This window comes from Herpailurus yagouaroundi, unplaced genomic scaffold (assembly GCF_014898765.1).
Source record: "Herpailurus yagouaroundi ecotype Mexico unplaced genomic scaffold, PumYag 251, whole genome shotgun sequence".
NCBI lineage: Eukaryota > Metazoa > Chordata > Mammalia > Carnivora > Felidae > Herpailurus > Herpailurus yagouaroundi.
In genome coordinates, this window is record NW_024412468.1 from 202,280 (window position 1) to 217,507 (window position 15,228).

General features: G+C 39.1%; 1 protein-coding gene across 2 annotated transcripts in view; it reads right to left on the reverse strand.

Annotated features, from left to right (window-relative positions):
- Positions 1-313: 313 nt before the first annotated feature.
- TRPC6 (transient receptor potential cation channel subfamily C member 6) overlaps positions 314-15,228 on the reverse strand; it is a 137,787-nt gene continuing 122,872 nt past the window's right edge. For both annotated transcript variants that reach the window (XM_040460838.1, XM_040460836.1), the window contains 3 exons: positions 11,864-11,947; positions 3,144-3,219; positions 314-2,387 (listed from right to left, as the gene is read on the reverse strand). In XM_040460838.1, coding sequence (XP_040316772.1) covers positions 2,236-2,387; positions 3,144-3,219; positions 11,864-11,947 — 312 coding nt within the window. In that variant the 3' untranslated portion in view covers positions 314-2,235. The remainder of the gene's footprint in view (positions 2,388-3,143; positions 3,220-11,863; positions 11,948-15,228) is intronic.

Sequence of the window (15,228 nt, forward strand, 5' to 3'; positions counted from 1 at the left end):
TTTTGGTCCCTAGCAAAGTTTTAAGCAGACGGTAGATTCTGGTCACCCACTTGATATACGTAGTAAAACCGTACTGGATTTGTGTTAATTCTCAGTTTCAGAGTAATACAAAGAGCAGAGTAAAACGAGGCAGTGGGACTTCATTTTGTTCGCTGGTAGTAGGTCTGCTATGAGGTGTGACTGTGGCTTGGCCTCCAGGAAGCAGCTGTATGGTCAGAGTCAGACATCACTGGGCTTCCCTCCTTACAAGCGTCCAGAAAGCACCGAATTTGAGCAGAGAAATATGACCGGGAGAACAGGATGAGCAAATACATTTAATCTGATTAATCATTTTATTTTTATATGTTAGGCTGACTACAACAGGAATACAAGAGTTAAAGCCAGTGGCTTGACACTTGTGCAGGATAGTCATGCTTATGGCCATCCTCTGACAATATGCCTTTAATTAAGCTCTTGTTGGAGTTTTTAAAAACCTTTCTTAAAACGTGGTTGCTTTCTTTTCATGTTCCAATTGAAAGGAAATTGGAAGAGGTGCCAATTCCGTCGGACTCTGAGGAGAGCTACTGACTCCAGGACATATTAGTTTTGCACAGTCACAGAGGTAGCACTTGACGGTAGTGCCTTCTACTGAGAAAGCCACAGTCATCCCTGTTGCAGCTCCCAAAACTTTCATCTTGTCAGGTCAACCCAACTTAAAAGACACTGAGGAACGTGAGTATCTTTTCTAGATTCTTTGGAGTCAAGCCCATTTGCTGTCACAGAGCACCCCTTGGCATAGAGGCCAATCTCCTTCATGGCACAACACAAAGCTTTGTGGGTGTTAGGTTATTTTAACTTGCTAATAGTGCATTTGCTAGGAGGCTGATTTTTACAACTTCTGGCTCAGATGCTGTCACAAAACATTTGAAAGCCTACCTTTTCTGTATTACTAAATAACTTCTCAGTAAATGATACCCACAAATACAAAATCACTGAGTGCAAATTTCAGTTGCATTTTGTGATCTGGTTACATAAAACTACTTTGACTTAAATTAATTCAAAGTTGGGGCTAACTAGATTTTTGTGACTATTTTATCTCTAAAATGAAGTTAAAAATTTGCATTTGAAACCTCTCTTTACTGAACTTAAGAAACATTTCCAGTTAATACCCAGCATCATTTAAATGTTGGTAGTCTGTGTAGTTGAAAAGATGAACTTTCACCTCTCTCTTTTAATCGCTGTAGATATTGCTTCACATCGTAAGAGCAGCCTACGTGGATGCCTACAAACGCACATCCCTGCTTCATATATTTTGACAGAGGGTAGAACATACTGAGAATAAAGGTAAGTATTTGCAAGTTCCCTCCACAGTTTCCTTTATACTCAATGCCAAATGTGGGATTTACCTGTAAATGCCTCAAAAAAAGCACAACATTATGCTATAATTGGACCAAATAATCATAATCAGTTGTGACTTTGATACTTCTCCAATAAAGGATTCATTATTTGGACAATAATTTTTCAGTCACAGTAAAAATCAAAAGATAAAGAGGTTTTGAGAGTCCATATTGGCTACAAAAGAAAACAGGACGAGCATTTCATACACACTTTTCTATGTGCACTCGCGTGTGTATGCATATGCACATGCACATACACACACAAACTAAACCATGTTCCCAGGGCTCAGTAGAGGAAGCACTTTTTCACTGTTAAGTGTAACGTTTTCAAAGAGGTGAACTGGCAAATTTAGGAAAGATTTAACCCAATTTTGCACAGATATTACCAATCATATTCTGTGAGGGCTTAGAGCAGATGATTAAATAGCATTTTCCAAACAGCTACAGATTATCTGCCCCTAGATTTCAGGGCTGGAAGTCACCATCAGAGAATCCATAAGGTAGGCAAGCAGTTACCTGAAATCGCCTTCAAGGTAAAGGCTGGTGTCAGCCTCCTACCAGCCAAGACAATCCCCAGGCAGACACTAGATAGCAATCACAGCATCACGATTGTTATGGTCAAGAAAACATCAAATAGTTGGGCATAATTTTCACCATAATCCACAAACTTTAGCCTGAACAATGAAATTTAATCACCAAAAATATTAAATATTAGGGTTTCAGATAATGGAATTTCCCAAGTTATCTTTGGACATTTCCTTGTCTAAAAGATGGTCACAATGGCACTTAAAAAATAAATTGGAAAATAATATGGCTTCAAGTAGACAAATAAATAGTATTTTTAATGGACATCTTTGCATTATCTATTGCCTTCCTCTTGCTTTGGTTCCGTTGATAATTTCTCCCCAAGTTTTCTAATAAGTTCTGCGAGGTCTTCTGAATTCTGAGTTTTCTCTTCAAGGAGCTCATAGCGGAGGCTTGAGATGTCCTGTTTAATTTCCTTCAGTTCCCCTTTAAAAAACAAGAGAGATAGAAAGTCAACTATAAATATATAATGCAGAGAAACTAGTGATTCTGGAACAGAATGAAATCAGTCAGTTCCACACACATCTGTAGTTTGAATCCTTTCAAAGGAAAAAACTTCCTAAGGGGGCAGGTTTCAATTTTCTCAGCTAAAGCTTTTGGTTAATGAAAAGGTTATAGAGAAAAAATTATAACAAAAGTCCCAAGGAAATTGGAAGAGGTGCCAATTCCGTCAGACTCTGAGGAAATCTGCTGACTTGAGGACCTATTAGTTTTGAACAGTCACAGGGGTAGCACTTGATGGTAGTGCCTTCTACTGAGAAAGCCACAGTCATTACTGTTGCAGGTCCCAAAACTTACATCTTGTCAGGTCAACCCAACTTAAAAGACACTGAGGAATCTGAGTATCTTTTCTAGATTCTCTAGTAAAAAGGAAACATTCATGGCCAATGTTTGCAGGATTGGGGGCAAGAGCCTTTTACTTTTCCCAACCACTTCCTCATCCCTGCAAGCCACTCCCCAAAAGCAACAGTTACTTATGTCGCAAGTGACACCTGCCCCAACTCTGGAAAAACAGCCTATTTTCTGACACTATTTAGTAGCGCTGACGGTTGGTGAGACCCTCACTCTCTTCCCTAGGAGGCTCACCCTCCCCAAACCGCTCTCTCCAGCTTTCCTCCAGCTCTACAGCAGGGCTGCACCCACACTCAGGCTCAGGGGCCGGCTGGTCCCTGTTCAGCTCACCTTCATTCACGTCGTCACTCTCCCGATCTATCTGGGCTTGTAAGACGTATCTTTTAATGAGCCTCTTCATAATTTTCTAGACAAAGGAGAAACCCAGCTCACTTTTATGTTTATGACAAATCTTTCATTTGGAATAACTGTCTGGGTCTTTCCCCTGCAAGGACCTTATAAGTAATGCTAACAAAGACTAAGAGGATTTACCTGGCATGGAATGCACACTATCGGCAAATTATTACAGCAATTTTTACATTACCAGAGCTAATGACTAACAAGTTAACTCTTGAGAAAAGAATAGGCTTAGAAAAAACATCTACCCCTTGATGTTTACTGCTTATATTTTACTTGCAAAGTAGTAGAGCAAAACAATGCCTTTCATTTGAGGAGGTTGACGGTGTGTATAGTACTGGATGTGGAAATGGCAAATTAAGCAAACATACACTCATTTATGTTTTGACCTCCCTTACCAAGAAAGGTAGTTTTGATTTTATACTTGCTAATAATTCAGAAATGTCTAGTTTCTTTTTTTTTAGTGCATTACTTCTATTTTTTAAAATTTACATTAACATATAGTGCAATAATGATTTCAGGAGTAGAATGCAGTGATTCACTCCCTACATATAACACCCAGTGTTCATCGCAACAAGTGTCTTCCTTAATGCCCTTTGCCCATTTAGCCCTTCCCCCACCCACAACCCCTCCAGTAACCCTCAATTTGTTCTCTATATTTAAGAGTCTCTTATGTTTTCCCCCTCCCCATTTTTATATTAGTTTCCCTTCCCTTATGTTCATCTGTTTTGTATCTTAAAGTCCTCATATGAGTGAAGTCATGATATTTGTCTTTCTCTAATTTTGCTTAGCGTAATACATTATAGTTCCATCCACATCGTTGCAAATGGCAAGATTTCATTATTTTTGATTGCTGAGTAATATTCCAGTGTGTGTGTGTGTGTGTGTGTGTGTGTGTGTGTGTGTGTGTATACACACACACACTCCACATCTTCTTTATCCATTCATCTGTCAATGGACATTTGGGCTCTTTCCATAGTTTGTCTCTTGTCCATAGCACTGCGATAAACATTAGAGTATATGTACCCCTTCAAAGCAGCATACCTATATCATTTGGATAAATACCTAGTAGCGCAATTGCTGGGTCTCAGGGTAGTTCTATTTTTTAATTTTTTGAGGAACCTCTGTAATGTCTTCCAGAGTGGCTGTACCAGTTTGCATTCCCACCAGGAGTGCAAAAGGGTTTCTCTTCCTCCACATCCTCGCCAACATCCATTGTGGCCTGAGTTGTTAATTTTAACCATTTTAACAGGTGTGAGGTGATATCTCATTGTGGTTTTGATTTGTTTTCCCTGATGATGAGTGATGTTGAACATTTTTTCATGTGTCTGTTTGCCATCTGGATGTCTTCTTTAGAAAAGTGCCTATTCATGTCTTTTGCACATTTCTTCACGGGATTATTTGGTTTTTGGGTGTTGAGTTTGATAAGTTCTTTATAGATTTTGGATACTAATCCTTTATCTGATATGTCATTTGCAAATAACTTCTCCCATTCCATTGGTTGCCTCTTAGGTTTGCTGATTGTTTCCTTTGCTGTGCAGAAGCTTTTTGTTTTGATGAGGTCCCAGTAGTTCATTTTTGCTTTTGTTTCCCTTGCATCCAGAGATATGTTGAGTAAGAAGTTGCTGTGGCCAAGGTCAAAGAGGTTTTTTCCTGATTTCTCCTCTAGGATTTTGACGGCTTCCTGTCTTATGTTTAGGTCTTTCATCCATTTTGAGTTTATTTTTGTGTATGGTGTAAGAAAGTGGTCCAGGTTCATTCTTATGCATTTCAGTGTCCAGTTTTCCCAGCACCAGTTTTAAAGAGACTGTCTTTATTCCATTGGATATTCTTTCCTGCTCCATCAAAGATTAGTTGGCTATATGTTTGCAGGTCCATTTCTGGGTTCTCTACTCTGTTCCACTGATCTATGTGTCCGTTTTTGTGCCAGTACCATACTGTCTTTATGATTACAGATTTGTAATACATTTTGAAGTCTGGAATTGTGATGCCTCCAGCTTTGGTTTTCTTTTTCAGATCTGCTTTAGCTATTCAGGGTCTTTTCTGGTTCCATACAAATTTTAGGATTGTTTGTCCTAGCTCTGTGAAGGATGCTGGTGTTATTGTTATAGGGATTGCTTTGGGTACTATTGACATTTTAGCAATATTTGTTTCTCCAATCCATGAACATGGAATATTGCCCCCCTTTTTTTGGTGTCTTCTTCAGTTTCTCTCATAAACTTTTTATAGTTTTCGGTGTATAGATTTTTCACCTCTTCGGTTAGCTTTATTCCTAGGTATTTTATGTTTTGTGGTACAATTATAAATGGTACTAATTCCTTGATTTCTCTATCTGCTGCTTCATTATGGGGGTATCGAAATGCAACCAATTTCTGTGCATTGATTGTAAATCCTGTGACTTTGCTGAATTCATAGATCAGCTTTAGACGTTTTTGGTTGAAATCTTTTGGGTTTTCCATATAGAGTATCATGTCATCTGAGAAAAGTCGAAGTTTGACTTCCTCCTTGCTGATTTGGATGACTTTTATATCTTTGTGTTGTCAGATTGCTGAGGCTAGGACTTCCAACTATGTTAAAAAACAGTGGTGAAAGTGGACACCCCTGTCATGTTCCTGACCTTGGGGGAAAGTTCTGTTTTTCTGCATTAAGGATATTAGCTGTGGGTCTTTTGTATATGGCCTTTATGATCTTGAGGTCTGATCTTTCCATCCCTATGTTCTTGAGGGTTTTTATCAAGAAATGATGCTGTATTCTGTCAACGCTTATTCTGCATCTATTGAGAGGATCGTGTGGTTTTTATTCTTTCTTTTATTGATGTGATGCACCACATTGATTGTTTTGCAGATATTGACTCAGCCCTGTACTGGATTCAACAATACATTAAAAGAATCATTCACCACGATCCCACTTGAATAAGTTTGGAAGTTTTCCTTCCATTTCCAGTTTTTGGAACAGCTTCCAAAAGTAGGTGTTAACTCTTCTTTAAATGTTTGGTAGAATTCCCCTGGAAAGCCATCCAGCCCTAGACTCTTGTTTGTTGGGAGATTTTGGATTACTAATTCGATTTCTTTACTGGTTATGGGTCTGTTCAAATTTCCTATTTCTTCCGGTTTCAGTTTTGGTATTTTATATGTTTCTAGGGATTTGTCCATTTCTTTCAGATTGCCCAATTTATTGGCATATAATTGCTCATAATATTCTCTTATTATTGGTTTCATTTCTGCTGTGTTGGTTGTGATCTCTCCTCTTTCATTCTTGATTTTATTTATTTGGGTCCTTTCCTTTTTCTTTTTGATCCAACTGGCTAATGGTTTATCAATTTTGTTAATTCTTTCCAAGAACCAGATCTTGGTTTCATTGATCTGTTCTACTGTTTTGTTGTTGTTGTTGTTGTTGTTGTTGTTGGTTTCGACAGCATTGACTTCTGCTCTAATCTTTATTATTTCCCATATTCTGCTTGTTTGGGGTTTTATTTGCTGTTCTTTTTCCAGGTCTTTAAGGTGTATGTTAGGTTGTGTATCTGAGACCTTTCTTCCTTCTTTAGGAATGCCTGGATTGCTATATACTTCCCTCTTATGACTGCTTTCACTGCATCCCAGAGGTTTTGGGCCGTCATGTTATTTTAATTGGCTTCCATGTACTTTTAATTTCCTCTTTAACTTCTTGGTTAACCCATTCCTTATTTAGTAGGAAGTTCTTTAATCTCCAACTATTCATGGTCTTTCCAATTTTTTTCTTGTAGTCGATTTTGAGTTTCATAGTGTTGTGGTCTAAAAATATGCATGGTATGATCTTGATCTTTTTGTACTTGTTGAGGCCTGATTTGTGTCCTAGTATGTGATCTATTCTGGAGAATGTTCCATGTGTACTCAAGATGAATGTGTATTCCACTGCTTTAGGATGAAATGTTCTGAATATATCTGTTAAGTCAATCTGGCCCAGTGTGTAATTCAAAGCCATTGTTTCCTTGTTGATTTTATGCTTGGATGATCTGTCCATTGTTGTAAGTGGGGTGTTGAAGTCCCCTGCTATTATGGTATTATTATCAAGGAGTTTCTTTATGTTTGTGATTGACTGATTTATATATTTGGGTTGTCTCAGGTTGTGGGCATAAATGTTTACAATTGTTAGGTCTTTTGGTGGATATACCTCTTAATTATGATATGATTCCCTTCCTCACTTCTTGTTACAGTCTTTATTTTAAAATCTAGATTGTCTGATGTAAGAATGGCTACTCCAGCTTTCTTTTGGCAACCATTAGCACGATAGATGTTTCTCCATCCCCTTACTTTCAATCTGAAGGTGTCTTTAGGTCTAAAGTGGATCTCTTGTAAACAGCATATAGATGGATCTTTTTTTCTTATCCATTTTGATACACTTTGTCTTTTGATTGGAGCATTTAGTCCATTGACATTTAGAGTGAATACTGAAAGATATGAATTTATTGCCATTATGTTTCTTGTAGAGCTGGAGTTTCTGGTGGTGTTCTCTGGTCCTTTCTAGTCTTTGTTGGTTTTGGTATTTTTTGTTTTCTTTTGTTTTGTTTTCTTTTGCTTCATCTTTTCTCCCCTCAGAAAGTCCCCTTAAAATTTCTTGCAGGACTGGTTTAGTGGTCATGAACTTCTTTAGTTTTTGTTTGTCTGGGAAACTCTTTATCTCTCCTATTTCGAATGACAGCCTTGCTGGATAAACAATTCTTGACTGTATATTTTTTCCAATTCAGCATGTTGAATATATCCTGCCACTCCATTCTAGCCTGCCAAGTTTCTGTGGATAGGTCTGCTGTGAACCTGATCTGTCTGCTCTTGTAGGTTAAGTATTTTTTTTTTCCTTGCTGCTTTTGTAATTCTTTCCTTGTCTGTGTATTTTGTGAATTTGACCATGATATGCCTTGTTGATGGTTGTTTTTTGTTCAATCTAATGGGAGCTCTCTGTGCTTCTTGGATTTCAATGTCTTTGTCTTTCCCCAGGTTAGGAACATTTTCCATTATGGTTTGCTCACATAAGCCTTCTACCCCTTTTTCTCTCTCTTCATCTTCTGGGATTCCTATGATTTGGATGTTATTCCTTTTTAATGAGTCACGGAGTTCTCAAATTCTTGTATCATTCTTTTGCCTAAGTTTCCCTCTTTTTTCTCTACTTCATTATTTTCCATAATTTTGTCTTCTGTATTGCTGATTCACTACTCTGCCTCATCCATCCATGCTGCCATGGCATCCATTCAACATAGCATGTCAGTTATAGCATTTAAAAAAAAATTTTTTTTAACATTTATTTATTTTTGAGACAGAGAGAGATAGAGCATGAACGGGGTGGGTCAGAGAGAGAGGGAGACACAGAATCTGAAACAGGCTCCAGGCTCTGAGCTGTCAGCACAGAGCCCGAGGTGGGACTCGAACCCACGAACTGCGAGATCGTGACCTGGGCTAAAGTCGGACGCTTAGCCAACTGAACCACCCAGGCACCCCAGTTATAGCATTTTTAATTTCATCCTGACTAGATTTTACTTCTTTCATCTCTGCAGAAAGGGATTTATGCTTTTTTCAAACCCAGCTAGTTCTTATTATCATGATTCTAAATACTAGTTCAGACATCTTGCTTATATCTGTGTTGATTAAGTCCCTGGCTGTCATTTCTTCCTGTTCTTTCTTTTGGGGTGAATTCCTTCATTTTGTCATTTTGGAAGAAGAAAAAGAATTAGTAAAATAAAAAATAAAATTATAAAGTTAAAAACAACACAAAAAATTAAATAAAGGGAGCTAGATCCTAGATATGTTTTGATTTGGTTTTGAAAGAAACTTGATAGAATAGAGAAAAAAGGGAAAGAAAAAAGGTAAGAAAAAAAAATTTTTTTTTTAATTTTTTTTCAACGTTTTTTAAAATTTATTTTTGGGACAGAGAGAGACAGAGCATGAATGGGGGAGGGGCAGAGAGAGAGGGAGACACAGAATCGGAAACAGGCTCCAGGCTCTGAGCCATCAGCCCAGAGCCTGACGCGGGGCTCGAACTCATGGACCGCAAGATCGTGACCTGGCTGAAGTCGGACACTTAACCGACTGCGCCACCCAGGCGCCCCAAGAAAAAATTTTTAAATGTTAAAAAATTATACAATAAAATAAAATGAAACGAAGTAAAATAGAATTTAAAATTTTACAAAAAAGAAAAAGTGTAGTAAAAATATTTTTAAAAGTCTTAAACTGAAAAAAAAAAATAAATTTTTCTCTTTCTGTATCCAGGAATAAGAAAAGAAAAAAACAACAAAAAAAGAATAGATGGACCAGAGAACATAATGAAATCCAAAATAAATTACATCCAGTTTTCCCTAAAAATCTAACTAGGATGGACTTTATAGTCTGTGTAATAAGCAGGTGGAGAGACTTGTGGTGGTCCTCTAGGGCATGTTCTTGGAGGGCTCAATTGGGTAGGACTTGGTGTAACAGCTCCGTTCTCCACTAGGTGGTGCTGCTTAGCTTAATGGGGTGTATAGGTGTGGCGTGCATGTGTGTTTATGCACAGGTGTGGGAGAGGTAAAAATGGCATCACCCAGCTTCGCAGTCTCTAGCACCAGAATTCTATGCTCTCACTCAGTGGCAATCAAGGACCCCTCCTTTGTCTCTGGCTTCTGTCTGCTCCCTGCTTCTACACTGTGTCCAAGCTGTCAGCCTGCCAGGCAGCACCTCTCTCCCAAATTTTATCTCAAATGGGGCTGTGTTTCCAAACCCCTCACTTCTGAGAGCCCTACAGCTTGGACCCCCTCCAACATTCTGAGGGAGAGTCTCACCGGGCAATGGCCAGGTGCTAGCTTGCCCCAGGTAACATTAGTGTGGCTGCGCTCTTGCAGAGGTTCAGAGAATGTGGCTGGGTGCCTGCTTGCCCCAGGAAAAGTTCATGTGCTCACATGGCAGCAGAGGCTGAGAGATTATGGCAAAACACAACACACAGCTAGCACCGGGTTTAACCATGCCCTGGCATCTTTGTTCCAATACCAGAAAACATGGCTGTTCTCTGGGGTCCACTGGGACCTTTTCCTATGGGGAGGTTGTATGGCCTCCACCAAATGCCCTCCTAGCAGAGGAACGGCTTCTCCCCTGCGGCCCATGGACCCCTCAGACCTCACTGTATGCTCCTAGGGACTCAGAGCTCTGTCAGAACTCCCTATCAGACCTCTGCCAGGTATTGAGCTGAGGAGTTTCCAACTCTGTGTTCCCCTGTTTATAGAGTCCTAGTGGTACTGAAACCCTCTTCTTTCTCCTTTCTCCCTTTTTTGTTCAATCCATTGTGGGTGTTTTCACTCTTTCTCTTTCTCTCCATCTACTTTCAGGGGGAGTGCTTTTCCTATACTATACCACCTGTCTCTGTCCCCTCTCTGCAAACAAAAACAGCTCCCTACCCTTCACAGCTTCTCTCTCCCCCAGTTCACCTCTCTGTGCCATGTACATGCTGAGTTCTGTGGTTCAAGTTAAGCATATTGTTCTGTCAATCCTAACATCAATTTTCCAGGTGTGAAAAATGGGTTGTGCTGATCTAGCTGCATTTCAGGGATGAGAGAAGCCGAGAACTTCCAGGCTGCTCCACCATCTTGCCCCTCCCAGTGCACTGGAATGTCTAGTTTCAGTGTAACAAAGTTTTCCCCCATCTGGGCTTCAACCATGAGAATGTTGGAAATGCAGGAGGTTCAGTACCACGTGCAGGAAGTCCTGGGTCGATATATAGTTAAACCAAATCTAACTCTCTAAACCCCAAATTAAATGGTGGACAGTAAAATTCCACTTTTAAGAACTTATTCTAAGGATGTAACTGGGTGCATGGACAATGTTCATAGTAGTACTACTTATAATAGTAGAAAAAAATCGTTAAAGTTCCATCAATAGGAAATTATTTTAATTATCATATATTTGTACAAAGAGTACTATACATCCATTAAAATTAATATAAATATATGTTTTGTGAAGTGAAAAACTGTTAGCCATTATTTAAGTACTATTAACTCCTTTATATATTATATATACAGTTATATAATATTGAAGTACATGTAAAATTATACATATACACATAATCACCTGGCAGAATATCACCAAGTGAGTAGTCTTTAAATCTCAGTAGTGGGTTTTGAGGTACACTTTATTCTCTCCTGTATGTTTTTTTGTGAGGATAGACTTTTTACAATGAACATATAGGCCTTTTACAATGAACATGTAGACTCTAAGCTCTGGGATGCCAAGACTTCACCTATTTTATTTACTTATGTATCTCCAGTCCTTAGAAAGTATAGGCACATATTTGTTGAATTCATGCATTATTTTGATATTGAGAAAAACAACATAATAGTTCATTTTCACTTAAAGAATCACATAGTTTGGGATTTAAAAAAAAAATTTTTTTTTCAACGTTTATTTATTTTTGGGACAGAGAGAGACAGAGCATGAACGGGGGAGGGGCAGAGAGAGAGGAAGACACAGAATCGGAAACAGGCTCCAGGCTCTGAGCCATCAGCCCAGAGCCTGACGCGGGGCTCGAACTCCCGGACCACGAGATCGTGACCTGGCCGAAGTCGGACGCTCAACCGACTGCGCCACCCAGGCGCCCCGGGATTTTAAATATTACAAACAACTAGTCTTAGTTTTCTAAAAAAAAAAAAAAAAAATCATGCTTACCTGATACTTTCCTGGAGGATTATTGAAACTATTTAACTGGAAATCTTGTGAGCTCCTTATACTTGATTGTTTACTATGCCCAAGCTGTAATTTGAAAAGAATCAAAAATTCTTATTTTTCTTCTAAATAATGTAACGATATTTACTAGTTATATATAAGAATTTATAAGTTACATATGTAAATCTTTCATTTAATTTGCTTTATATTCTATCTTCCAAGACGAACCAGAGGCACCTGAGGGGTGCTGGATCTCTCAATGGTTATTCAAGGTTGTCTGAGGACTTTCATAGACTTCATGGCTATCAGTCATGTAGTCATGACAGTCATGCTTTAACATTCTCACAGGCACATCTCTGAGAGAGGAGGAGGCAAACAAGTTGGGGAAGTGATGGTGGTGATCTAAGAAGTCCTCTGTTAAGGGAGCAACAGGCCAGCATCCATGAGCACTACACCCACACTTGTAGGTGGGTGCCTGAAGTAACACAAGGGTAAGACTTTGTTGTGAGACAGAGTTCAGGGGCCAATAAAAAACAAATTAATGCATTTGAATTTTAGGATCTACATAGTATCACATTTGGGCAGTACTTTTGAAACCATATATTTGCTTGAACAGGCAAATAAAAAAGATCTAAAACAATCTGCAGTTAAGGTGGTAAAGTCCTGTATACACACGCTAATAGGACACCTGGGTGGCTCAAGCTGTTAAGCGCACAAGTTCATCTCAGGTCATGATCTCACGGTCCATGAGTTCGAGCCCCGCATTGGTGCTGTGCTCAAAGTTCAGAGACTGGAGCCTGCTTCAGATTCTGTGTGTCTCTCTCTCTGCCCCTGCCCCACTCATGCTCTCTCTCTCTCAAAAATGAATAAATGTTAAAAACTTTTTTTAAAAAATAACATGCTAAGAAAATGATTAAAAAAAACTTTTCATGGCATTCTCTAAAAGGAAAAACATGGTTTTAAAAATAAATAAGTAGGAGAACCTGAGCAAAACACATCAGCTTCACATTTGTGTTTTTGTTTTTGTTGTTGTTTTTGGTGTACAACTGTTTTCCAAGGGACAAGAAACTTCAAGACCATCTTCAAAGACAGTGATGATTCATATTTCCCAATGGCATCTAAGTTGCTGCAAGTAAATCTCATTGAGAATTAAAGTCCTTAACTTCAATGCCTTGATGCTTTAAATGGCCACATGCTGACCTAAAACAGCTATGCACACATTCATCCAGTAAACACTGGACATTGATGGAGTGCCCTCTATATGAAGATGCTGTGCTATGGATTCTGGGTATTCAGTGAAGAACATAACAATCATTATCTTGCTAAGTTATATGCACAGGAAGAATATACTAAGGCTGATAAGATCCATAAAAACACAATATGCAATTTTGAAAATATCAGCACCCCTTTTCATGTAGCTATTTCCCCTTGTCTTTCAACCTCTCTAACAGTGTCAGCAAAATATCCATATTCTTTCACTTTATATTAACTTTAAACATAATTAAGATAAAATTATACAATTGGCCAAATGAACCAAAGAGAGGCAACTTGGATTCTCTAATAAAAGAGTGCTTGACAGAAATGTGAAGACTAAGGCTCTGCCACAACAGCTCTGGAGCAGCAGGTGAGATGCTGGAACTTTCTGCACGCTCTCCAACAATGAAGGGACTAGTCCAGTGGATACCTATTCTCCTTCAAGTCCTACTACTCTATGGATGTGGGAAACAAATGCAAACTTCAACATGTTTTTAACAATGTAATTTTTAATATTTATTCTTAAAAATAGTTATTCACTTATCTTTATGATGATATAATGCTTCCTGGCTTTCAAACCATGATTTATGCTTTAAGGGCACCATTAAACGTGACGACAAGATTCAAGCCCACTTTCATCCCCCATTTTTCATGATACAGCATGGAGGGTGAGGACAGGTTCATAATCAGAGGAGAGGATCCAGACAAAGGGATCTTTGTGCATTGTGCCTTTGACTTATTTACCACCTATTCATTAATTTACAACCTCATGATTGGAAGTTATTAATTTGATGTCTCCTTCTTTCGTTAGGGGCCACTAGTACATCCAAAAAGTGTTCATGGAAATAAGAAAGTGAAAAATATATGTTTCTTTGGGATTTTTATTTTTTCGAAGATGAAGAAACCTTAACATCTGATATGTCAATCACCTCCAGTTAAGGCAGCTCAGGACACTACATGCCTATAGGGGCGGCGGGGGTTGGGGGGGGAATTTAATAATATATCAACATCACCCAGGCCTTCGTTCATTCACTCATTTCTATTTTAAGGGCTTTGCGTGTGCTGTTCCCCGTTCTTGCAATGCTCTTTTCCTGACTGGCTTATTTGCTCTGCCTCCTCTTTTGGGTTTTAGCTTAAAACATAAGCTCTGCAGAGAGGTTTTCCTGCCCACCTTATGAAAAATAGATCTGGAGCCAGCTAGGTCATTTGACACTTACTTTATTCACTGGCTTGGTTGCATGTTTATCTACATCCTGCTGGGCTCCATGGAAGGAGAGATTTTGTTTAGCTCACCTCACTGTCCCTGGAGCCAGAACTGCTGGCAGATGGCAAGTGCTCAGAAAGCACCGGTTGCTGAAATAAAGGAAGGAAAAAGTGCTTCTGGGTCACTGATGGGGTTCACTGGCTGCTAGACACCTTGCTATAGAAAACATGTTCAATCGAGGTTTGTGAACCAGTTGGCTGCAGCTCAACATAGATGGTAAAGGTACATCTAAACTGTAAAGGACTGAACTGACGGCATGAGGCTGATGCTGTACCAACGAACACACCGGACGGCAGAGCAGAGGTAACAGTGGCAGGTATGTCAGAAAATGGCATTCTGTTCATTTGAGAACGTGTGTGATTACAGATTGTCCAGACTGTAGATCTTGAAGCGTCAATGGCCACAGCTTCTGTGTATTCATAACATTTCAGTACAACACACAGCACTCCCACCACTTCATGCTCTCAATAGGTAGAGTCCAAAGATTCTTCATTCCAACAGTTATTGACACTTTGGGCTGGATAAGTCTTTATTGTGTGGGGCTTCCTGTGCATTGTAGAATGTTTAGCAGGATCCCTGCCCTCTACCTACTAGATGCCAATAACAGCTCCCCTGTCCGGTTGTGACAACCAAAATGTCTCCAGGTATTACAAATGTACCCTGAGGTGCCGGTAGTGGGGGCAGGGGATGGATCACCCCTGGCTGGGAACCACTGGTATAGTTAAATGGTATATGGCTAAACAGTTATAAATTCACATGGATCACTTTTATGTGACTAGTTCTTCTCTAAATCGGAAATATAAACTTGGATACAAATATAACAAAAAATTCTAATCAGTTTCTAATACAT